The sequence below is a fragment of the Chaetodon trifascialis genome, chromosome 3, assembly GCF_039877785.1.
Source record: "Chaetodon trifascialis isolate fChaTrf1 chromosome 3, fChaTrf1.hap1, whole genome shotgun sequence".
In the NCBI taxonomy this organism is placed as follows: domain Eukaryota; kingdom Metazoa; phylum Chordata; class Actinopteri; order Chaetodontiformes; family Chaetodontidae; genus Chaetodon; species Chaetodon trifascialis.
The window spans coordinates 28,788,335-28,814,091 of NC_092058.1; the positions used below are offsets into that span (position 1 = coordinate 28,788,335).

The 25,757-nt window shown below is 39.9% G+C and overlaps 1 protein-coding gene across 1 annotated transcript in view; it reads right to left on the reverse strand.

Moving 5' to 3' along the window:
- Nucleotides 1-25,757, reverse strand: part of LOC139329489 (copine-9-like) — a 183,627-nt gene that overhangs the window by 151,154 nt on the left and 6,716 nt on the right. Inside the window, exons 2-3 of the mRNA XM_070959834.1 lie at nt 16,270-16,310; nt 5,865-5,911 (exon numbers count right to left, since the gene is read on the reverse strand). Coding sequence (XP_070815935.1) covers nt 5,865-5,911; nt 16,270-16,310 — 88 coding nt within the window. The remainder of the gene's footprint in view (nt 1-5,864; nt 5,912-16,269; nt 16,311-25,757) is intronic.

Here is a 25,757-nt window from a genome sequence, read left to right on the forward strand (position 1 = left end):
AATGAATGAAAATAAAGTCGTACCATATTATATATTCTGGGTAACAAGCCTAACGCTGACAAAGGCAAGGTAGAGTAGAAGACTGGTTTCATATAATGTATTATGAGCTGTTTCCCTGTCTCACTCACACACTGACAAGTATGTATCTTTTAATAAGCTCGGTTTTAGACAGCTACTCCTTTTGTTTAGTAAGTTTTCTGTGCAGTTGCCTCCCTGTCACCCACTAAAAAGATGTAGATAGTTTGTTTCTGGCAAAGCTGTAATTATTTTTTCTCCACATTATTGTGAGAATTAGATTTCTGCAAATTGCATCAAGAAATGCCTGGAGCCAAATTTGCCAGTGTGTTCAGACAGCCCACGCACTACAAGGCAGTGACAATACACGTGTCACAGGGAGGCTGCTTTTTTCCCATTGTCTGTTGACAGACAGCTATACTACTGTCCAAGGAGACTGTAAGAGGAAAAAGTAGGCAGCTCAGTGGGACCTGGAACCATAAGCTCTCCAACGGTGGCTGCACTCCAATGTAGCAAACCCAAGCTTGAAGAAAGCTCCTCTGCTCTTCAATCAGTCCAGATTTATAAAAAACATACAGAGCAGCAGAAAATACATTCACATCCAAACCATGTGCCTCTGCTGCTGCTGTAATCAACAGCAAAATGCCCCGGAAACTCCACAGCAAGAGGAGAAGAGCTTTGGCTCGCTGCTGAGATACTGAGGTGGTGAGGAAAATAAAGTTTAGGGTGCTCCCAGATAAACTTTTATCTCCTCACAGAAGCGAGAGGCATTTTATGATATTTTCCAACTGTGATGTCTTTGCTTAGATGGAGGCTTGAGCGTTTATCCTGCACAGTTTCTAAACCTGTGATAGGATTACTGCGCTATCGCTCCAAGCAACCTAATATTTTCTCAGCAGCACACTCTGAAGTTAAAAAGGTGTATTGCCTCGACGAGTACAGCAGGAATCAGTTTCAGTCATTCACTGTCAGTCAAGCTGGAAATAGGTAACCTGGCATCCTAGACTAAAAGAGAGCAGTAACAAATAATAACTGGAAATTTGATATGAAGAAGAACAAAAAGCTTGTATGTTGGAGGAGGATTACAGACGCTGTAATGATGACAAGGTATTACATACTTGTACCAATAAAAAAATGCTACTTAAGAAAAACATTAATCATTTCACTTTAAAGGCTCCCTCCAACCCCTCCCATCTGAAACTCTTCAGCTGAACAATAAATTCCAAGCACTGTGAGGATGGACAGCATTCTCCATCAGGCACCAGCTGGGCAACCATCTTCTGAAAGATTTTCCCTTCTCAAGGTAGTTGGTGACACCCCCGCTGCCAGGGGCTGCCTGTCCAGACCGCCATTCTTTTGAACCATCTGCTGGAGTACCACAGACCTCCTCCAGGGGGTCCTCCAGCTTTGCTGCTGCTGCTGCTCCACCTATCTGTGATGCTTATTGTCAATGCATCTATGGTCCAGCATGTGGCAGTACGTTGTGGCCAAACCTTACATCCACTGCTTACAAGTCACTACTCTGCAGTCGTCATCCACATCAGCATAAATGACTTAAAGAAAGAAAAATGAGAGCTCCTCAAAGCAGATTTTGTGTGCCTTGTGGATGCTCTGCTGGACACTGGAAAGTAGGTAATATTTTCCGGTCTGCTCCTCACCTCTCATTTTGGTGGCATGAGTTCAGTTGCCGACATCAACTCCACATAAGACTAAAGGGTTGCTGCAGGAACAGAGATATCCCTTTGTTGACAATGTTGCTGCCACCAAACAACAAACACTGAATTGACTTTGCACTCCTGTAATGTTTTTGAGTCCAACTGACTGAACGTCCCTGGCCTCATACAGTATTCCTGTTAGGATTACACCTTGATCTAATAACCACTGCCCTTTAGATTCTGTTTTCAACTGCTGTCAGCTCAGGTCATCTGATTGTCGTCTGCTGTAGTAATTTGAGTCCAGCCTTATTCCATTTGTCTTTGCTCTTTAAAATCTCAGTCTGTGTCGAATAAAGATCCTCAAAGATCTAATTACATCCATTACACTAGACTTCCTATTCTTTACCACCCAGTTAAATGCATCATCTGCCCATGGTGGGGGTAGTACAGCTGTTTTTAAGATTCATCTTACTTGTATTCCTTTCAGTTTTGATTCTTTTATCAGTTTTGTGATATGGGTTTTCTCAATGAATTCCTCTCTTATGCTTAAATGTGATAGACCCATTATAGTTGGTGACTTTAACATTCACACTGACAAACCTTCCGACTCATTTGCCACAGATTTGTTAACGTATCTAAATCTTTTAATGCCGTGCAGCATGTCTCTGGCCCCACACAAAACCACGGACACACCCTTGACTTAGTTTTTACTCTTGGTGTCTCTGAATTCCTTAATGATGCACCCTTGCACCCTACAGTAACCCAGAAACATACAATCTACTCTCGCATCTTTAATGAGCAGTCTGCCACTTCATTTTCCAGCTACTTTTCTAATCTGGCCAATTGTCTTCCTCACTTCACAATGTTAATTACCAAGTAAGTTGGTTTAATGATTTGTGTACATTAGCCCTTGATGCTTCCACTCCAGGGCTGTCCCAGTTATTAATAACCACCCCTAGATCAACAACAATATCAAAAAACAAAGAAGAGAACAAAGAGGAGGGAGGGTCATATGTAGATGAAAAATCTGATCTTGAAGGGGATGAAGGAGCTACTGCTTAAACTGAATCAGACTATTAAAATGTGGGAGCTGCCTACTTTTCTAGCTTGATCAATAGTAATAAACACAACCCAATGTTCCTGATCAGCACTGTTTAGCAGTTTATAAATCCCTCTCCTCCTGTCATTCCAGCCTCATCTTTTATTGACTGTGAAAATTTCTTATATATTTTGTAGGCAGGATCGATGGTCTGAGGTCCAGTTTTTTCACCGACTGTTTTACCATCCACACATTCAGCCGTCATACTTGACTGTCTGAATTTGCTCCTGTCTCCCTGCAGATTCTCATGAACAGTGCAGCTCATGTGCATCCCTCCTCCTATACATTTCCATCTTTCCTGTCTTAGGTCCCAGCTTGCTCTCAATTTTTTTGTCAAGCGTCTTTAGACCCAGCCCAGTTAGAGATCACAGACCAATCTTCAAACTACCCTTTTTATCCAGAATCCTCAAAAAAATGTCACTGACCAATTCCTGAAGTTGGTTGAGGGCCAAAAAATCTTTGACAAATTTCAATCCAGCTTTCATCTCAAGTACTGAGAGTTCTTTACTGAGAGTAACCAATGATATTCTTGTGCATGAAGACAAAGGTGAATGCTCCATTCTCATCCTGCTGGATTTGACTGCTGCCATCAGTGACACCATCCACCTTGCCATTTAACACAATAGGTTGCATAACTGTGTTGGAATTTCTGGTCCAGCTTTAAAATGGTCTCTTAAGTTCCTCCACCTTTCCTCCCTTTCACTCAAATACCAAATCTTCAGTCAAGCTGCTCTGAGTCATTTACAGTTTGTTCAGAATGCAGCTAGAATTAGACTAGAACTAGGACTAGCCATTTACTTAGTTCTAAAAAATATTTCCTCTGCTTACAATACTTGCCAGGAGGAAAGAGCTCAAGTCATGTGAAACAAAACTCTCTATTGACACGATGATAATTCTAACTCAAAATGATATTATCAACATCAGTGTTTTTCATATAAACACCAGCAGAGCATTCTTGCTTTTCACAATAATCTAAACTGCATCTTGCACAGTAGTTACATTTTTCAAAAAGCAGATGCCCTATAAATTCATCCTTAGATAAATCTGTCATTCTGTCTCTTTCGCAGCCTCATCAGTCTTTCACATGTTTAAAATAGCTCAGTGTTCCAGTTCCAGCAGCATTTACCTGCAAACTGATCCATAATGCTCTATGGATACATTGACCAACACTTTACAATGTGTGTGTGTGTGTGTGTGTGTGTGTGTGTGTGTGTGTGTGTGTGTGTGTGTGTGTGTGTGTGTGTGTGTGTGTGTGTGTGTGTTTGTGCGCACACGCCTGTGTGTACGTGTGCTTGTGTGCACGTGTGCGTGCGCGTGTGTGTGTATGTGTATCCAGCTCTGCTGAATGTGTCCATCGTCTCCCTGTGGGACTGATTGAGACTAACTGAGATCTATGTGTTTGGATCCCACTGAGGTGAGCCTGATTTTCTTTGATAGAACAAAGCACAAATTACTGTAAAGCAGAGAGTGAGACACCGAGGCAGAGGAGAGAGAGAGAGATGAGATGAGGTTTTCTATCTTTACTCAGCCACAGTGTTCCAGGGCCAAGCACCCAAAGCGTCTCTCATGATTTTCCATTTTATGAATTCCTATATTTGGCCGCTCAGGCTTCACAGAAGAGCTTAGTTTTTATTACATTCTGTTTGCTATAAAACACTCTGATCAGTGTGACCGTCACAGCACATAGCTCCACGCCTGCTTAGACTCTCTTTAGTTCTGACCTTACTGGAGGAAAACACCAGCCATTTTTTATATGTCAGTTTGTTTGGGTTATCACAAATGTGCTGAGAATGAGAAACACTTTTTAAAGGATTGCTGGTATTTTCAAGCTCGGCCTTGTTTTGTAAGGATGTGGCTGTAAGGATGTCATTTTGTTGAGTGACTACGTTTTGTTTCAGCAGTGTCCACAGTGTCTTTCTGCTTCTTCTGCTCTCCTATACATACTTGTCAATATCCAAAAGCATTTAAAACAACAGCTTTTGATTTAAGATCAAGCCTTAATTAAAACACAAAATACATGTCTCACTAGAGTGTATTACTGTGATTGTATATTTTGTTTACGGTTTATGAACAGTTCTTCAGGCCTTTTCTTCATAACCACCAAAGGGAGGCTGATTATAAAGGGGCTTTCCCAGTGAGCAGTTTTTAAAGCATGTGACATGTGATTGTTAAAATAATATGTAACTGCACCACAGGCAAAGCATTAAGAGAGAGCAATTTGAAGTTGTGTTTCAGGCCACCTGACAAATCTAAAGAAGACTAATATTCTCTCTCTTTTAGCTCACTTTTAGTCTCCTCAGTAAGATATCTGGCTCCTTAGTCATTAAATGCTGCACGATATTTACCAGCTATTTGCTAGCTTTGCCAGCCATTTGGTGATTGGCAGGTGGTGGAGGTTTCTCAGAGCTTTTTCAATGAAAACAGCTGCCAGTTGCCATTGGAGACGAGATGGATGAGAGTCGTGAAACTGAACAAGAAAGTAAAGTTGCAGGATGCACAAACTGAAACAATGAGCTGAGAGACAGCAGAGCTGAGGGAAACTGCAGAATTGGTGATAATTCTGTAGGTTTTTCACGACTTTACACATTTGATTCATTGTTAATAGAAAATATTAATAAGTGCAGTTTAACAATCAATCAGATTTAAGTTCATTAACTGTCCCCACTTGGAGACACTTCTAATATTTCATGTCATCTGCTTCATGGCTTCTGGCTGGATATATTCCAAAAAGGACCTTACACATAGATGTGTTTGTAAAGCATTACATGTTTGCACATGTTCACATGTGCATATGTCTGCATGGTCATATATTTTGGGCTGTACAGAGATGCTTGTAGGACCTTCATGGCCCTGGGAAGATGACGGAAACAGCATTATGCAGACCCTCACATCTATTCAGCTGTGAAAAGTATAAGTTAAGATGCACACATTGACATAATATTGTACTGATCAACAGTGGGCACAAGGAAACACAATTGTCAAAAGGTCTTAAGAAAATAGAGAAACAACCATTGGCCCAGTCATTAGTTTAATCTTGAAAAACTGAAAAGAAAAGAATTTCATCTGGACTCTGGATTTAAAGACATTTCCCTCACCTCTCTCCATTCCTTGGTCCCCAGGCCTTGTACGTACAACACCACCACTGAGAAGAGAAAGAAACAAATTCATGTTTTAGAGTTACTTTAGCCCTTTGAATGAATGCATAATAATCACAGGTACAGCACCACAGTACAGCAACTAAATTGCTTGAAAAACTGTCCTTCCTTGGATGATCATCCTCTCTGAATGAGAGTTGCAAAAGCAAAGATTAAACTTTGACTGTGCCTTAGAGGAAATTTTATTGCTGCAGAACAGTAATAAGGTAAGGCGGTAAGGTAAAACCCAATTTAAATAATAAGTGAAATGAAGTTATTTAATGCATGAGGTATTAAAACTCTCAGGTTAGAAAATAGACAAATACGTTAAAAACCACCATCAATGATACAGCCATGAACAGGTAATAAATCCCTTCCAGCGCTTTGTTGCAGGATATTGAAAACAAAATCATACATCAATGTATATATAATAAATATATATATGTCTCGATAGATAGATCTATCTACAGAAATTCAAACTTCATCAGCAGAAAATACCCTCTGATTGACTGACAGGTGATTTAGTTATCTAGCAGTTCCCTAAAAGAAACACCACAAGAATCTCTCGGTGCCAAAGATAGAGACTAAATTACATAAAACAAGAAATGCCTCTTAAAAAGAAGAGGTTATAAGGCATGCAGGAGCAGCATGTGGACACCATTTAGCTCCAGCTTGCACACACGCACACACACACACACAGTACAGGCGCTTTCAGCATCGGGCTGCTGTGCTTCAGCTCACAGCTCAGGTGGCTATCCAAACACTCAGGGACTCTTCAGGCCTCCTCAAGGTTAAAAGCAGTGCATTACTTCCATTAAACAGCGCTCCTCTTCCTGTATCACCCTCCTACTGCTGCTGCCCTAAAATGAGTTTTAGGAATGAATATTGTTTGGATATTGTGCAGTTTGTACAATCTATTTTCAGATCTGTCTGGAAACACAATGGATCACACTGAGATTGACAGATTAAAGAAAATGAAGAATAAGAAATAACATGAAGAGACTTTGGTTCAGTGACATTTCATTTAATTCCTCTCTCCTCTGGTGTTCTTGCCTTCACTTCTCTCTTTCTACTCCTCCATGGCTCTTCCTTCCTCATCTCCACCTCTCTTCTCCTCCTTCTCCTCCTCTCCACTCATCCTGTCCTCTCATCCTCCCTTCTCCTTTCTTCGTCTCCTCTCCTCTTTCTCTCATTCCTCCTCTTTTCCTCTTTCTCATCCATCTCTCCATTCCTCCTCACCTCTCTAATTCCCTTCCTCTTCTACTCTCATCCCCTCCTCTTCTCTTCACTCCTCTCCTCCCCTCCCCTCCCCTCCCCTCCTCTCTCCCACATCAAAGCAGAGCATGGTAATGGCAGGCAGTATAGAGAAAGCCTCATGTTTCTGCTTCAGTGGGACAGGAGGCCAGTCGACCACGACGACCCAGCCACCACTGGGACCTGTACACCCCAATTCTCTCTGCTCTCCTCTTCAAAGGAGAAAAAAGAAATGGGGAGGAAAGTAAAACAGGGTCAAGCTAAATTAATAAATACCGAAACAGAGAGGAAGAGGCAAGAGGCTGACAGTTTAGAGACGGTTGGCTAACTGATTCCATTTGGTAGAAAGAGAGAAAGTGAAGCATTTATGGGCACTGACTCTGAGTGTGTGTGTGTGTGTGTGTGTGTGTGTGTGTGTGTGTGTGTGTGTGTGTGTGTGTGTGTGTGTGAGAGAGAGAGAGAGAGAGAGAGAGAGAGAGAGAGAGGTGTTGTGAGAGTATGGCACCAGCAAGCATCCATCCATCATGGGCACAATCACATGCACTATGTATGTTCTTTACAGCACTCCTGAAACATTTACACTGTGTGCATGTGTGAATGAGTGTTTGTGTGTACGTCCTCGTGTGCAAGTGTGTTTGTTTGTGCTTGCATGAGTGTGTAGGTGTGTGTGTATGTCTGTGTGATGTACTGTCTATTGTCAATGCATGGTACATGTTGCACTATGGAGAAACTGAAGTTTGAGGACATCATATAAGGCGACATCAGCCCTCTGGATAGTCATGACTGCTTAAGAGAATCAGGGGGCACATAGAGCACGAATGGACCGAGCTCTTAAATGATTCCTCTAATGATCTAGACCAATCAGATCATGAGCAAGATTAAGAATGGACATTTCTGCTTCCTACAAAGCTAATTAGTTACCTAGCTACATTCTTGAAAAGCAGGCTCAGAAAACTAACCACAAAATTGGAAACTGGAAATCAGATGAACACAGCTGTACAGGTTGTTGGAAGTCAACATACAGAAATAAACTTAAAAAACGTAAGTACTTGTAAAAACTGCTCCAATAGAAACAATTACCTCAGGTGTCTTGTCAACTGAAAATTTTGACAGAAAGTTTTTGGATACATTCATTACTCTCTATTGTTCAGGATTTTTATTTCTTTCTTTATTTTTTTTTTGTCATCCTTTGAGCATGAGTGGGAATAATCATGTTCGGACTAATTCAACTATTTAGTTACGGTCGGCAAACCTCAGGGACAGGGTCGGGCATTTTTCACACAGGTGAAAAGAAGTGGACAAAGACTTGATGTGTGGAGACGACATAACTGTCGATAGCCTCCATAGGACAACAGTTGTACCTGACAGGTAGGACTGCCCATTTCAAATTTGGACAATAAGAGAAAAGTGAAAATAAACATTTTTGCAAAATGGCTCAATATGAGATTTTCTTTCATGGTCATACTTGTGAATAATGCTTTTGAAAATGGTAGGAAAAGCTGAAGTGCCCTCGGGACTAGTTTTGCACTCTAAAGGGTAGAACTTTTCCAAGTATTTAATTAAATGCAGTTACTTTCCCATAAAAGGTCAAACAGGGGAGCTAATTTGGGAAGATCTGAAGAAGACCAGGAAATGAAGGAGATTCACGTAATTTTAGCATAATTCTTTTTTAAAAAAAATCTAATATCAGTGACTTTACTGCAGAAACTGGGTTGTGAGAACTTATGAAGGAGCGTTCTGAAAATATAAGATTCTATATTTCTGTGCTAAACTTCAAAGCAGTAGTCAATTGACGGTGGTTTGAGCCTTTTTAGTGTGGAAGCAAAGATGTGTGATGGATTATCGATGTGAGCAGAAACCCATCACAGGGAACTTCGCCTGGTCAGCACTGCCCGCCTAAAGGATGTGAGCAGATGATAGTTGGAATCACAAATCTAATCTCACAGGCATTTCCACAGAGATGAAGGTCCAGCTGAAGCCCTCTGCATTCAGCCAGCAGAGACTGTAAGCACAGGCACCCACTCTCCCTGCAGGAAGAGTTTAGTAGGATGTTTTTCTCAGAGAGAGGTCAACTATCAGGGTATCCTCTGGGTCACTATCAAACAGGATGTGTATGTAACAGCCAATCATTTCTTCAATATTCATGTTTGTAAAGGAGGGAAGCCGCCGCTCGGTCCACTTGGAAAGGACAGCTCATGTGCATCAGTAATTCTGCCTGTGAACCACATACTCAGGAAATCTTATCTAAGTTACTGTATCTACAACATAGCAGTTTATAGATAGAAAACCTCCACAGGGCTGAGCTGATAATAAGTCCTGCAGATTTATGAAGTGCTCCTGAAATGCTGCACTGTTTGCAGGAACATTTGGATGTGACCATTAAAATAGAGTGAATATTGACTTCCAATGAAAGGCTGCCGTTCAAGCTGATTTGAATACAAAGTCACAGAGAGTTGGCATGAAAATGAGACTGAACTGCCATTTCACGTCATTATTCAGTCTGGCATCATGTCAGCCATTTTCTGTTTGGGAGGGGTGGTTATTTAGACCTAATCAATCAGTAAGTGATGTAATTTTCAGTCAACATGGAAACTGTGGTAGCAGTTTTAGGAGCACTTTTTCACATGACACATTTTCACATCATTAAGAAATATGCTTGTTTAAGATTTCAATAATGCTGAGATCTGCGCAATACTTTTGCCTTCATGGTCACATCAGACAGTCACAGTCATAAATTATTTCCCTGACCTGATTGAGAGATATGGCACACGACACATTGGACTAATTCATCATCAAAGCTACGACTTGTGTGACGTACAGAGGTAAGTGGATGGGAGGTGCCACTGACAGACTTCACTGTTACCACTGGCAGCAACACCATTCCTCTTTCGCCTTGTTTCTGGCTACCTGACAAATTGAATATGTAATATTCATTCTCCTTGTGGGTCTTTGTAGGTCTCAAACTGCTCCTGAGGCACTGAGCTGGCTCTTTAGCTGCTAAATGCTGCATTATGTTCACTAGCTAAATGTGTGAGCTGTTCGGTGCTGGGCAGGTAGTGTACTGACAACAGCTGCCAGCAAGGTTCTGTGAGGCAGAACAAAAACAGTAATGTGTCAGGCCTTAACACCAAAACAATGAACTGAAGACACTTACTTTGTCACTGCAAGCAACTCCCTCCACATTAAATATAGTCATTCAGTCCATTATTGATATTAGAATATTGACTACTGCAGCTTTAAAGTGGCACAAGTCTTGGGTGCATGCTAATTAGTGTTATATCATTTACACTGTTAATGGTAAGACACTGGACAATTCATGGATCAGCTGTATATTTAATTACAAGACATTAAATATTTCATGTTTTTTCTCATGATACTGTATCTAATGTATATTTGGTGTTGATATCACATACATATTTTACATATAATATTTAACCATGAACTTAAAGTTGGACTTTGTTATAACAAATGGAACCAACTTTAAACTGAGAAGTAGCCTGTTCTGGCAAGGTCATATGAGTATTATATTATGAGGATCAGCCAGCCTGTGACCTCCAACACTTAGTCAGTCAGTTATCAGTCAGTCAATCTGTAAAGAATCAATACAGAATGTTGCCATTTATTGACTCCATCAGTTATCTACAGGCCAGGATCTCTGGTTCACTCATTTATCAGTAGCTGTCAATGCTGTGTGACATTATCAGTACGTATCGACCTAGTCCTGTTGTGGCCGGACGCCTGGGTCACATAGAGGGGTCTAACCAGGGACATGAAAGAGCTGAGGGGGCACCGTGGTCACAGTGAGTCCAGCTTCCCTCTTTCCCCCAGTGGGGAGGAAGGGTTTGAAGTTCAGGACCCCTCTGACACAATCATTACCCTCCTTCATGGTTCTCCACCTCCGCCCAGGAAGAAAGACTAATCTATGGGATGTGTCAATAAAGGACTACCGGCCTGTTGACTGACCGTGTGCAGCAGAGTGTGTGTGTATATATGTGTGTGTTTTTTTGCCTGCCGTCCCTACCAAACGTAAACCCAGAGGTATTATGTCCTAAATGTGCAGCTAAATTTCTGTCTGATCCCTCAATTGCTTTCATTTCGCATACTATTTAATATTGTTATATTATATTGGATTATTACATATAGAACATAGTTATACATAATCTCCCACATTTTGTCTTAAGGAATTACACCTATAAAATAACATGCAAAGGTGATGTTAATAAGCTGAGTAAAGAGGCAGGACATAAACCAGATAATTGTCAGAATCTTTCATTTAATGGCTATCGCAACTCAGTTCATGAATGAACATCAGTGCATTATAAGAAATCCTTAAACCTGCCTGGTAGCCACAGTGGAAAATCTGCTTTCTGCCTGCCTGTCACTGCATTTCATCCCATAAACCCTCTGAAATGACTGTGTTCAGAACAACTGATTACAGATGACATTTACCTTTTTTTGCTTGCATTTGAAGCAACATTTTACAAAATCCCAAAGTTTACTTGAGGTTTTTGGTTTCACAGGAGATTTATCATAATCACTGATTGTTAAAAAAGATGAAAAAGTGTGGTCTCTAATCTGGAATCCATGAACCACATCCAAATCTACAGACTGACATTAGATAATCAGGATTCTATCACAAAGATGTACTTGTGAGAGTTTGTTGTGGGGCTGTGAGATTAAGGTACTGTAAGGACACACAGAAACACTTCTCAGTTTTCAGAAGTGTGAAATCTTGTGAGATGTTACATCAAACAAATCTCAGTTGGTTTTAAAAGCTGCAAACAAAAGTCTCACATAATAAAGCATGAGGCCCTAATGTTTGTTTTACTTTAGCAGTGCTATGTCCACTTCTCAGGCAGTTTGAGGTTTGTGGTGGTAAATCATACTAGTGCCACTTAAAACAGTGGCTCTTACTGTAACACCGCTCCTGAGAGACCTGCAGCATTACCTTCCATCTCTTCCTGCTCCATGCATATCCAGTTAACTAATGTAGTGTCATTTTTTTCTAACAGATGTGTGATGATGATATGTATCCACTGAAGCAATAGAACATAGTGTTATAATCAATGATAGCAAATGACTGAAGAAGATTGATTTGTTGAGCCTGATATTATAGTAGCTCTGATGAAGATGTAATACTGTGATGCACTGCCCTCAGAATGACACCTGGCCACAGACGATGTACTGAGCGTGAATCTGTGATACACTGTGACAGAAGGCGGAGTGATCATGGATATGACAGAAGGAGAATGCTCATGGTCTGAGATTTTGAGGATCATGAATATATAACAGGAGAGTGCTCGTAGTCTGAGATCTTGAGATGCACCTCGTGGCCTTGCAGGTGTTCGGGCAGCTGCTACTCTGTGTGACCTAACATAACCTCGCTGTCCTGAAGTAACCTTAAAGCGTATATTCTTTATAATTGTGTGTTTTACTATAACTACCAATGAACTGATTATTCTTATAATCTCATCATGGCTTATATATAATCCTACAGAGCACTTAATGACAATACTACTCTATATTATGTTCTTATTACTTTTTATTATTCCCTTTTAAACTAACTGTCTAGAGTTGATAAAAGTTTTTTCTTAGAGATCAGATAACCCAAAGCAGAAACATAACATTAAGATAAGGAAGAAAAAAGGAAAACTAAGGCAGATCAGATTACCTAATGGTGTGTCATTTTTCTGAAACAATTGGACGGCTGTTTTTGAGTGTTTTGGCCTGATTGTGGTTTGTGCATTTGGCCTTCACATTCCACGACACTAAATCCTATCTCTTCAGCCAATCACAGCATACAGACAATCTTAACCAATTGAAAAAATGCCTGCCTGAGCTAATTAGACAAATTGATGACCACACTTTGCAGGTTTTGAACCAACTGGGAAAAGCAAGAAACTACTATTTTCCCAATTGGTCAGACTTCAGCCTCAGCATATCACAATTTATTTCATTGCTAATTTGCTTAGTCACCACTAAAGTAAGCAAAATACAAAGGGCCTGAAATGAACACCTGCCGATGTACTCTTGAGGTCTGTTTTTGCAAACCCACTTTGAATCAAAATCTATTTTTAAGGAATGTATCATGTCAGTATGTTGCACTTATATAGCACAAATTCCCAAATAGATTTTAATAAAAAACTAATTACTAATTAATACATACACAATGCAGACACAGTGGGGAAACAAAGGGGTCATGAGGGGCCCACAACTGGTTCATTCTGGCTCTGTGATTATGTGAAAGATTTTACATTTGTTAAGACAGTTCTTTAGCTACAATGTTTTTAACCTTAGCAGCATGGCTGTAAGGACAGTAATGGCATTTGATCACACAGTCAGTCCACTGCTATGATCCAGATAAATATCTCAAGGACTGCGAGATGGACTGAGTACTAATGACTTTGGTGGTATTTTTTTTGTTTTTTATTGAAATGTCTTGACAACTATTGGATAGATTGAGGAATTTGGTAAGAGATTCATGTTTATCATGTTCATGATGAATTCTAAAAAATTTTGAGGATATGAAGACTTTTGGTCAAGCACCACCATCAGGTCGATATTTTAATTTGTAAAATGTTTTGATCTGTAACCAAATACCTGCAAAAATTTATGGCATCAGCTTCAGTTGTAAATTTTAGCATGCTAACATACTAAAATAAAATGGTAAACATGATATCTGCATGTCAGCATGTTAGCATTGTCACTGTCAACATGTTGACATGCTCGTGTTGTCATTTAGCTCAGCACTGTGCCTGTGCACAGAGCTGCATGTTTGTCATCAAATGTGTACTGTTGGTCACAGAACCAAATCACACATCCCAGACTCTTCTGCCTCTTCATGACTGACTATCCAATATGCCAAAAAAAAATCTTGCTGTATTGCCTCTGCATGGTGATATCTATGGCTATCAAACAAATTTCCCTCTGCATATCTGATTATTACACACTAGCGTAGACTACAATCTTCAGAGTACCTTCACCTGAGGGGATTTAAAGTTAGAGAGCGCCTGCTTCACACCCAATTTGTTCTGACTTGACTTTCTGTTGCGTCAAACAAAAAGCAGCACAAGCTAACACGGGTTTTGTCGGGTTGTAGACTAATTTCAAAGAGAATGTCTTTTCTTTTGGTGACAGTGCTGTGTGTGCTGTGACACTGAGATGTGAGGCTCCTTCATCTGTGCTACACAGAAACACTGTCATAGTGGAATACACAACCAAGCAGCAGTGGAGGAACAACCACACAGGCACACACGCTGAGGACAAGCACATGCATCACACACATACAGCAAACCTGAAACAAATAGGGCGCTATAAGCACCAAAAGGCATATGACATTACACACCCACACACATGCACACACTAGGAGTCCCTGTAGTTCCTGTTTTTGTAGCTGCATGTCTATGTAGTATTCATAAACCAATGTTTTTTTAAATGTTCACCACATCCAAGTGTGGCTGAATTGTTGGTGTATTAAAGGAAAATTCTAATGTTTTCTAATGTGTCTTGTTGTGACCATTCTGTCTATGAGTCATGCTAACTTTGCACTTTTTACCTTCTCTGTACAAATTTTGGTAATTTGGCAAAATAACATATTTCTGGGAAAGCAGGCCAACCTCCTAAAACTTTCCAGCAGAAATTCAGTTTTTGATAAAGTAAATTATTTCAAAACAAGTCTGACCAAAAGTGAACACAAAGTAGGCCCCTTTATTAGGAACGGTACTGCAGCTGTGCAGTGGGATATAAGACTGGGGCAATTTGTCAGCTATCTCATGTGTCATCTGTTTCAACTAAAAACATCTTTAAAAGTGTTTCATATTTGCAAAACGTTTCCAGGACACAGACAAGTTATTTCATGTGTGTGATATCAACTCATGTGCATGACACCATCATCATCAGTGTAAAGTCCCTTGGATGCGTGGCCAGAGCTGCTCTGTATGGCGCCATGGAAGCAAGCACTACTCACTCTGTACTGTTCAATTGACTGCTTTTGACAGGTACAATAAAGTTGAATTCAGACACAATGTCAGGGCTTTATGCATAGTGACAAAAAAAGTTCTGCATTGAATGAAAAGCAAGAAGAAAAAAGAATATGGAGCTGAAACTGGCTGAGAGGATGCAGACAAAATGGTTGGTCTGTTTTATTTGAGAACAACAAAGCAGGAAGTCAGGTGACATCATTACAGAAGAGTCCACACAGGTGTGAGGCCAAGGCGGATGGATGATTCAACAAAACATCAGACTAACAAGAGCCACCGTTGTTTTTTTTCCCTAACCTAACCATGAGGCTTTTGTGCCTTCACCATAGCCTTGTCACATCATAACAGTTATTTGTCAACTTTGTTTTGGAACATTTGGAGAAATATGTTAATTTTGCTGATAGTGGCGTCAGATCAGTTGTTCTCGAGGTCAAACAACATATTTTGTTGTTTAGCTCGGAGGACTTGTCATTATATTTCATAGCACAGTTTGTGTTGAGACTACAGATAGCCATGTGTAAAATATAAGCAGTGAAAACAGCAGACAAACAGCCAGATCATTGATTGTTCAGGTAATTAATCAGGCATTGACCCCTGTCTAAGATTAGTCAGGACTACCAGACTCTGAAAAATGTTGGCAGCGATATAAAGTACAATATACCCATACTATCTCTCACTGCTTCTGTGCATGTGTGTGTGTGTGTGTGTGTGTGTGTGTGTGTGTGTGTGTGTGTGTGTGTGTGTGTGTGTGTGTGTGTGTGTGTGTGACCAGCAATCATTAAGTGTCAATAATCCTCAAGTGACTGTTTGCCCTGATTGGAAACAATTCTTGATTCGAAGTCTGCCAGTTGACCCCTGGGACGCAGCTTTCATTTACTGGCCAGCTGTATTGTGTGTGTAAACGCTCAGGGAGACACACACTGTGTTACTGCTCACTGATGCTTGCTGTGCACTGATAAGGTGCATGAAGCAGTGATTTAATAATCGCTGCATGAAATTGAACACATTCGGTTTGAGCACTGTGTTGTGCAAAGTAAATGGCACTGGGGATGTGAAATTGCTTCAGAGCTGAAATTACAAACTTGAAAGTTGACTTTGATTAAAAGAATGAATGAGAAAATGGCAGCAGTTACCTGGATCTGACTTAGAGAAGGTGTCCATGTCTAACAGGTTTCTGCAACAAAAGAAAATAGACTGTTAGAGATTAAAAGAGACAGATTTCTGTCTGTGAGGCTGAGAGCTCACTGTATAGTCACATTTACATACAGATTCAGTCATTCTAAAATGATTATAGAGACTGACCCATTAATAAACTTCAAAATAACAGCATTGAAGTCACAAGGAGGTCACACTTTGATATCCTAGGGCACACATATTGTAACATTTCCAGTAAGTATAAAACTTCAGTCTTTTGGTTTCTTGTATGCATAGTAGAAAAAAAAAACAGCATTCTTCATGTTTACATGTTAGCACATTCCACTATATGAAGTGATGCTGCGTTCATGTCAGATACTTTAAACCATTCACTTCAGCTTACAGCTTACAGCTCCAAGTCAGAGATAATATCTGACACAGATTATATCTCCCACTTATTGAGAAGGTGTAAACAGATTGCTGGTAAAATGGCTGGAAATCCATCGCCACTGTCAGTTACATCAAAATGAAATCCAATATTAACACTAAGGCTACAGATTCAGCTCACTTAAAAGGAGCTGTACGTTGTTTGTTTCTATCTAGTTTTGCTTGGTAATAAACTGCTTCAAAAGAAGTTAATTATCTTGTTATTTATCTGTCGTGGCTACAGGTTTAGCAGTTGGGCTAACCATGTTGGATTGATCCAGGTCGCTTTTTCTGCTGAAATCATGTGAATACATTATTATACTTGCACATTAGCAGGAACTCTGGCACCTGAGAGAGTCCCATGTTCATCTCATCAAGAAATTCATGATATTTTCCATATTACCTACAGAAATTATCAATAAAACTACAAAATAGGACCCAATCAAGCATAAAGTGATCGTTTATGTTATTAGAAAGTATTAAAATCGTATACATTAGGACAATCACAGTTCAGGTGACATTTTAACCATTGCTCTACATCAGTTCTTTAGATATAAACTATTGTGACCGTAGCAACAATTCTTGCTGTTTCACACATTTTTCACCAGTGAATCTATCCATGAGTTAATCTGACTGCAGACACAATTTCAAAAGGGATGAGGGAAAAAGCAAGGTCTCTTTGGTAACTGGCTGTGCTATAAGAATGATAACCCACTTCAGGCTGTCTTCATCCATTCTCATCACGGTGCTTTGCTCCACCACATCCATTATTTTGTTCTAACAGCCCCCCCGTTACTTCTGACTTAACCAACATTTATATGTTCACATTGTGCATCACTCAACCTCCTCATGATAAAGCACAGTACTTCGTTGTGTAAAATGGTTTTGACATTTAACATTAACTCATGCCAAGTTTCACAAGTTCACAATCAGGACAATGCAGCAAAAACTTGTGTATTTGATTGGGGTCTTAAGGGTGGCAGCTTCCACTAAAAGCCATGCAGTCCTTCCACCAGCCTGCAACAGCTTCATTTTCTTCCAGTCAACTCAACCACCAACAAAACTGGAGAGGCATGAGTTAAGGTGCAAACTCTCATCCCCTGGTCAATATTTTCAAAGCTGACGCATAAGAGGATGTCTTATTTCCTCATTTTGAAGCTGCAGCGAGGGTAATGAATCACACACACACACACACACACACACAAAGCACACAAAGAGCATCATAACACACAGACATCAAACCATTGCCAGGATTATGACCCAATTTCCTTCTAACAACTGAAGAATTGACGGCGATAACAAACAAAGTGTTCGACAAAGAGCTGAGGAGCAGAAACTGACAGATGGAAACAGTCTTCTCTGGAGGATTTGTAGCTGTCAGGGTGATGAGGAGCGAGTCAGAGCAGCACAGTGTGTATCCTCACATGTTCATGCTGGTCTGTTCGTGTCGACATACATGTTCAACTTCATGTGTGGGCTTGAGCACAGTATTCCTCCCTGCTGGAGTGTGACAGTTTGCACTGCTAAAACACAGAAGTGTAAGAGCCGTAAGGGTTCTAAGAGCTTTTAGAAATCCCTCAGGGACAGTTTTTACTTTCTACCCAACGGAGAGCAACATCACCTTGCTCAACAGTATGTCTTGTGGTCATTTGTCTAGGGAAAACTTTAATTAATATTGTTGCTTATTCAATATTTCTGTTATTAGCAGCCTTTAATGAACACCATGAGCATGACAGACTAGCCAGTCGAGTGGCGAACTATGAGAATAGACTTGACAATTTCCACAGTCCAGACATGGCTGTAACAATAGCACACCTTATTGTATTTATTTATTTACTTATGTATTTGTCTATTTATTTATTTATTTATTTGAAAAAGATTATCCCAAGAGTGAAACAAGTCACATAGTAGCTCTAAGCAAGAAAATTTTAAAAAAATTGTCCATCCATCCAATTTCTATACCCGACTATCCCTTTTGGAGTTGCGGGGGGGCTGGAGCCTATCCCAGCTGTCGACAGGCGAGAGACCCTGAACCAGTCGCCAGTTGATCACAGGGCAACATATACAGACAGACAACCATTCACACTCACACCTAGGGGCAATTTAAAGCCACCAATCAACCTAATGAGCATGTTTTTGGATTGTGGGAGGAAGCCGGAGAGAACCCACGCATGCACGGGAAGAACATGCAAGCTTCACACAGAAAGGCCCCGCCCGACCCGGGGATTGAACCGGCAACCTTATTGCTGTGAGGCACGCACACTACCTGCTGCGCCACCATGCAGCCTAAATAAATTGTGTGCCAACAAATTAATGTTGTTGTTATTGTTAATTTGTTGTTCGCATCACAATACTTGGAATTCTAATAGCATGTGATGCAGTAGATTAATTCATTTTATAAAATAGATAAATTGATAGCGTTGCATTACAGAAGCCTGTGGGGCAGCAGCTAGCTGCTGCTGAGTCATGTCCAGACTGTGGTAGTGGATGAAAGCTGTCTCCAATAATGTCAGTGGATTAACCAGAGTATAGACCACAGCATGTCAAATACTGGCGATATGTAACCTACAGGATTCATGTAAACACACAGTTTTTTTTTTTTTTTTTTCATGACACTCAGCTCAGCTTTCAAACTAATGTAATTAAATTAGAAGATCTTGGATTCCTGCATTCCATCCAACGTCACTTTCATCCTGTATTCTCACTCCCAACTCATCACATAAGGACAACTGGTTTGTATCAAAGTCTATGAGACTACCCTGTGCTTTGAAAAATGATGCTACAGTGGTAACCGGTGCCTGAAAAGTAATGCCACAGGTTTCTGACCAGGCAGTCATATGTGATCTGCCATGTGAATCTTTGGAGCTGATTTAGGATTGCTAGGTGATTACTGGCAATTCCATAAATATTATTTCATCTATGTCTTTCACTTCTCAATTTGTTTTACCCCACGTAAGCATCATGTAGATGTTTGTTGGTGCCATACTGCTGTTACAAATAGCCTTAAAGATGAGTGTGTGTTCCTGTGTCTCAGACTATGGCTGGTACACACAGTATATCTGCAGGGAACTGGAGACATTTCCTGAGGGATTTGCTGCTGTTAGTTTTTTTGTTGCATGTGTGTAGTGAGGGATTTATTAAGGGTTGTTTGTTAGCAGGGGTTCTGATAAGGCGACAAGTCCCTCCAAGAAAACCAAGGGGCAATGTAGCTGACGCTGTTTAAGCGTCCTTAAGTTGCCATGACAACACAGCAAGTTTGTGATTTTACGATCACTAAGTGAATTTATTTTCTGAAAGCAGTTTTGTAATATTTGTTCAGTGTACTCTTGGTCATCTTCTCCTCAAAAAGATTTTTTTTAATCTAGTTTTTGTTTTATTGTTCATCCTGTATGATAAAGTTATATTGAATGTCATGTGACTCACGGCACAGACGCAAAGCGCAGCGCGGAAGAGAGACAGAGAGATCTGGTGGGTTAAGCGGACAATTTTTCATCCCATCTGTTTTTATTTGTTTTCTGTTGGTCATTCAGGTGAACATGGTAATTATTAATTTTAATAAGTTTTTAGAGAACTGTAGAGACAAAAGTACTTGTTTTATTGCCATTTCAGAATTTAAATGTGATATTGCCATGTTTGTGTTTATAGTTTTCACGGTGTACCACCAAGGTCTATTGCTTCTGAGATTAAACCTTCTTGTGGACATCAGTATGAAGCGTGGACTCTTTCAATGACCAGCAGTTACAGGCAATGAACTGCAAGTGAGAAGATTCTGCATGCTTTCCTACAGAAACGCCAAATATATCAGATATTAGGACAGGGCTGCTGTCTTTCATGGCAAACATATGAAGGGTTGTTTGGTGCTGCATTTTTACTGAAGCAGGGAATCTGCTTCATCTTTGAAGCTTAACTACTGTGAGACATTCATCTCATTTAGGTGACAAATGTTTTTGCTTGTAATGCAGCCTCATACATGAGACCTTGAGGACATGATAGGGGGGAGGTTGGGTATCCAATCGGAGCCCTCCCCTGCTGTGAATGACATTCTCCCACCGAGAAGTCCTGGCTCCCTGTGCTCACTGACCTACCTGGCATTTCACTCTGAAAGCACCACAATGTCACTTTTTAGCATCAGAGTGTGGTAGGTGGCCGCACTGTGAAGCCATCACAGGCACAATGCTCACAAATGCCTTCCCTGCACCACAATGGAGAACAATAAACACTTCAAATGCTCGTATGATCTCACACTCAATTAATTATCAACATCTACTCCTCCACCTTCATTGAAAAATCCAGAATCTATAAATATGCAAATGTTTTTCACTTCAAAGGTTTAACTGCCGGAGACAAGATGTCTCCTAATTCACCACGCATGGGTTTTATAAAAACAACAGGAAGTCAGGCACCAAGGATCGGCTGCTGATTTGGCCGATTTACCAACATTGTTGAATCTGCAGCAGTGGCTGTGACACACAGCTCATGGAGGTGAATAAGCTACTTCAAAACGTTCAGTGCCTGATTGCTGCAATTTGTGTCAAATGTACTCCCTCTCTCATATGAGTCACATCTCAGTCAAAGCTAAACACACAGATATGATACACATATTGTTAGAGTCAGTGTGACTTCAACTTTCCCACAATATCATTCCAAGGATATTATAACTCTGGAACTTGTCTGAGAATCTTCATTTTTTCTGTTTTTTTCAATATCAAAGAAGTCCAGTGACAGCTTCCTGTACACCTGTGGGTACACTGCAAACAGGAATTGATAATAGCTAATTCAGCATAGTTTTAATGTTGCCAATTTGCCAAGATGTAAACAAATATAGGCTAAAAATGTGGTTCAACTTGTAGCTCACCCTGAGCCATTCAGTCTGAGGTGCACATCTCCTGCTGAAATTGAAACATTTTCAGTTCAAGCAGACACATAATTGCCTCCATTCACGTTTTGCCGCTGGCTTTGTACGTATTCAAGACACCTCTACACTTCACTTTGCTCTGTCTGAACACACCTGTATGCATGCACTCTACAGTCACGCTCCCCCATGGCTAGCCAAGTATCCCCAGCAACAGACCTTTTCCACAGCAGACCATTTGACTTGTCAGAGGAAAACCACAGGTGGAATTACTAACATTGACAATGGCTCTGTTCCATTAAATGTCCCAACAACCTTTTCCGGTGGGCCAGTATGAATGATACCAGGACCTTCCCTAAGTGGAATGCTGCTATCATAAATGTTATTAAATGCACCTGTGCTTTACATGTTTTGATATTTCAAAATGTCTGCCTGTCTGTCTGTCTGAAAAAGGTCCATTATAATCTTACTGGATGATTCTGCAGCACATTATTTCATGCAATACTTACGGCCAGTGCCAGTGCAGGAAGCACCGTGCTTTTCATGGAGTGAGACAAAGTAAGGGTGTGGAGGTCAGGGTAGTGGATCGGTATAAAATGCATCTGACTTTCATGCAGGAGACTAGAGTTGCTTTCTTCTTGCATTGTTTTGTTTGTTTGTTTGTTTGTTTGTTTTTTGTTTTACCCATAACAATTACCATACACATTATGGAGGCACATTGGGCACTTTAACATCCTCAATCACTAATCTTTATATTACTAATCAAAGTTTTTAGTCATAGTGACAAACCCAGACAGAATTATCACCTCACTCTGCAGGTCCCCCAAGCTATAACGACCATTTTCCTGCCTGGTGCTCGAAGTAATGTTGTTTGCAGCAGCAGCAGCAGGCAGCTGTTTTCAGTCAAAAGGCTCTAATAAACTCGCTGTGCACTACCTGCCCAGCACCAAACAGCAGACAAACTTAATAACTAAGTTTGCTCATGAACATATTGAAACATTGAGTGACTGATATTTTTTCCTCAGGAGTTGTTGGAGACCAGGAAAGTACTACAAGAAGGGTGAATGTTGGACATACATTTATCAAATGGCCTGAAACGCAGCTCCTTATAAATGCTAATGTTACTCTGTGTTGTGTAAATAGACAATTGGTAGCTAACATGTTTCCTATAAAAACTTTTCAGTTAAGTATATCAGATGACTCGTTGTGCTGCCTGCATGTGTCCAAAATAATAGTCATAATAATTTGTTTGTTTACAAAATTGATCAGAAATCAGTCATGTTTTACATGATCAGTCGTATCTTATTCTGCCATTACAGGTCACTGTAGATAAGAAACACTGCTATTAAAATGGTTGCATACATTTTAATTCAAATGTCTAATATTAAATAAAATGACAAATATTTTCTTGAATTGATTAAATCAAATAAAATATTCAATAATAATTTTCTGCCATCAGTTATATATAAATGTGTCTGACTCTACTCATTTGGCATCCTACTTGTCAGGGATGGGTGGTAGGGGGGTATTGGGGTTAATAGGTGCTTTTCTTGCACGAGAGGGAAGGCCATTTATTTCCTACTGTCTCATTTAAACAATCCTGTGCCAGTGGTAATCACTGCAGACTGCAGGGTGGCTGCCACGCTCAGCTTGTCTAATAGGATCTAGAGGAGCGGCGTTTGGGTGGCAGGCAGGCAGACTGCCACTTATATAAGACAAGAAAAACACAGCTTGCTTCCACATTATCTGACTGCCTGTCTAGCCCACATCCACACTGACACATCATGTGACAGAGCTGTTTACACACACAGACACACCATGCTTACACTTTTTTCAAACCTGGCCTGTAAGATGGAGCCTCCATATTGTCATTGACAAGTGATCAAATCAGATTTGTGTATTTACACAGCTGCATCATTTTCTGTCATCACTGATTTATTTTTATGGCAAAATGTACAGTCTGACAGCTTTGAACACAGTAACAAGTGTGCTATATGTAGAGAAAACACATCACATCATCTGTTTCTCCACAGAGCTGAAGGCTGATGAAGGCAAATAGCTGATAGGCATAAGCTGACTAAGCTGTCTTTAACACCAATAAAATAAAAGACATTTTACGACTGTCAACACATCTGCATGTTCCTGGAGCTTTCTTTACCACTGAATATCTGAATTCTGCCTTTATTTATATTCCATATAAGTACTCTGATTAACCTTCACTAACTTTATGCTGTTTTGCAACCACGCCTGGTGGAAAGTACAATATAACAATAACTTTCATTGCTCATCATGTCAGTCTTTTTCAACAGTAAAAGGTTTTGAAGGAAACATAATGTTGCCTGGGTTGGATATTGTAATTACTTAAAGAGGAAGCATTGTTAATCAACGCATATCTGCCAAGTCACAAACGAATGTATCAGTAACTTGTTCACTGAGAAAATATTTCATTTGTTATCTTACAACATCTGCCTGCAGTGACTTAAAGCATTATTAATACATTTTATAATGGATATATTTAGGCACTGGCAGCACTTAATAAGATTAGGGAAAGCTCATGGTCTGGTTTAATACAAGAAACAGCCATAGTGACTTGAAGCATGAGACAGGACAAGTTTTGAACGTGACCAAATCACCATCTTTCACTAACCTTAGCCAAAGTGCTTCTGTTGCCTAAACCTGTAAACTGTAGACTGGACTCAGGATGCTGGTGTTACACATCTGTATGTTGTGTGCCCACCACACACTGGGGTACATAAATGTAGTGCTTATTTCACACACACACACACACACACACACACACACATTTTGTATGTGAAAAGGGAGCAATTATGTTTCCCATTACAATATAATTGGGGGAAAAATTAGTAGTACATTTATAGAGGACAGGGTTGGGTTTTGAGAATGATGTGGTTGCACAGTGCTTAACGTGCGCTTAAAAAACTATATTTATGTGAGGTGGAAGTATTAGAGGGGATGCAATACAGGGTGATGAAACACACACATCTTCAACCCGGAATTCAACATGTCACAACATCCTGATGTTACATCCATGAAATATCTTGTGTAATATTACACTTTTCTTCAATATTGAATTTTTTTTTAAATCTCTTTCGCACCAAGCCTATGCATATACAAATTTTTTTCTACACTGTTTCATATTTGTTATTTATCGTGCAAAAGTGGAAAACACTGTGCTTAATTATCTTACCATGTGCAAATTTCTTTTTTTTCCCACTAGCAATATTAGATTTTTTTTGACACACACACACTATATATATATATGTGTGTATGTGTGTGTGTGTGTGTGTATATATATATTTTTTTTTTTTTTCTTATTCTTAATTTCGTATTTTTTAATTTCCTTCTATGTTTCCTTTTATATTCCTGATACTGCCTGATTCCTGATTGCTGCTGCCTACGGGGGATTAATAAAGTGTTATGTTATCTTTTGTTGTCTTACCAATTCACTATGTAACCAAATGTGAAATATGGTCACAGTCTCCCCTTCTGTTCCTGAGGTATGGTGTTGAATAATGAACTGAAAAATGTTTCTGCAGAACATCATGATGTCACAGTGAAGCTGACTTTTGACCTTTTGGATAGAAAATGTCATTACTTCATCATTTTATCCTGTGAGACATCCGTGTGAAATGTTGTCATAATTAATGTATGAGTTCTTAAGCTATGGTGTTTTGTGAGGTGAACTTTGACCTTTGGCCTACTAAATGTAATCAGTTCTTCCTTAAGTCCAAGTGAATGTTTGTGCCAAAGATATTGCACTCACAAGAATAGGATGGACGACCCCAAAACATAATGCCTCCAGCCACACACCATCCATGCACTCAAGTCAGTAACAGAGATAAATGGGCTGATCGTTTTTTGTTTTTGTTTTTTTCAAAAAGAAAACCTCAAAAATTTAAACACTCGCTCATTTTGGCAAAATATTTCAGAATGGTTTTTATCACAAAAGAAAAAATATCTTTCTAATCCTAAAAGTTAGGGGGGAAATGAAATATTGCTGAGCACCAGTGAAAAACTTCCTCTGCATGTTTCGAGTTGTGAGGCACAATAATGGATCTCCTCATCTTTTCTTTTTTTCACAGTGCACCGTCAAACAGCCGTCTTGTACTGACAGCAGATGCGAGTGGTCAGCTGCAGCTGCCTGCCTGTGTTGACATTAATATTCTCATTCAGTGCAGGGACATGAAT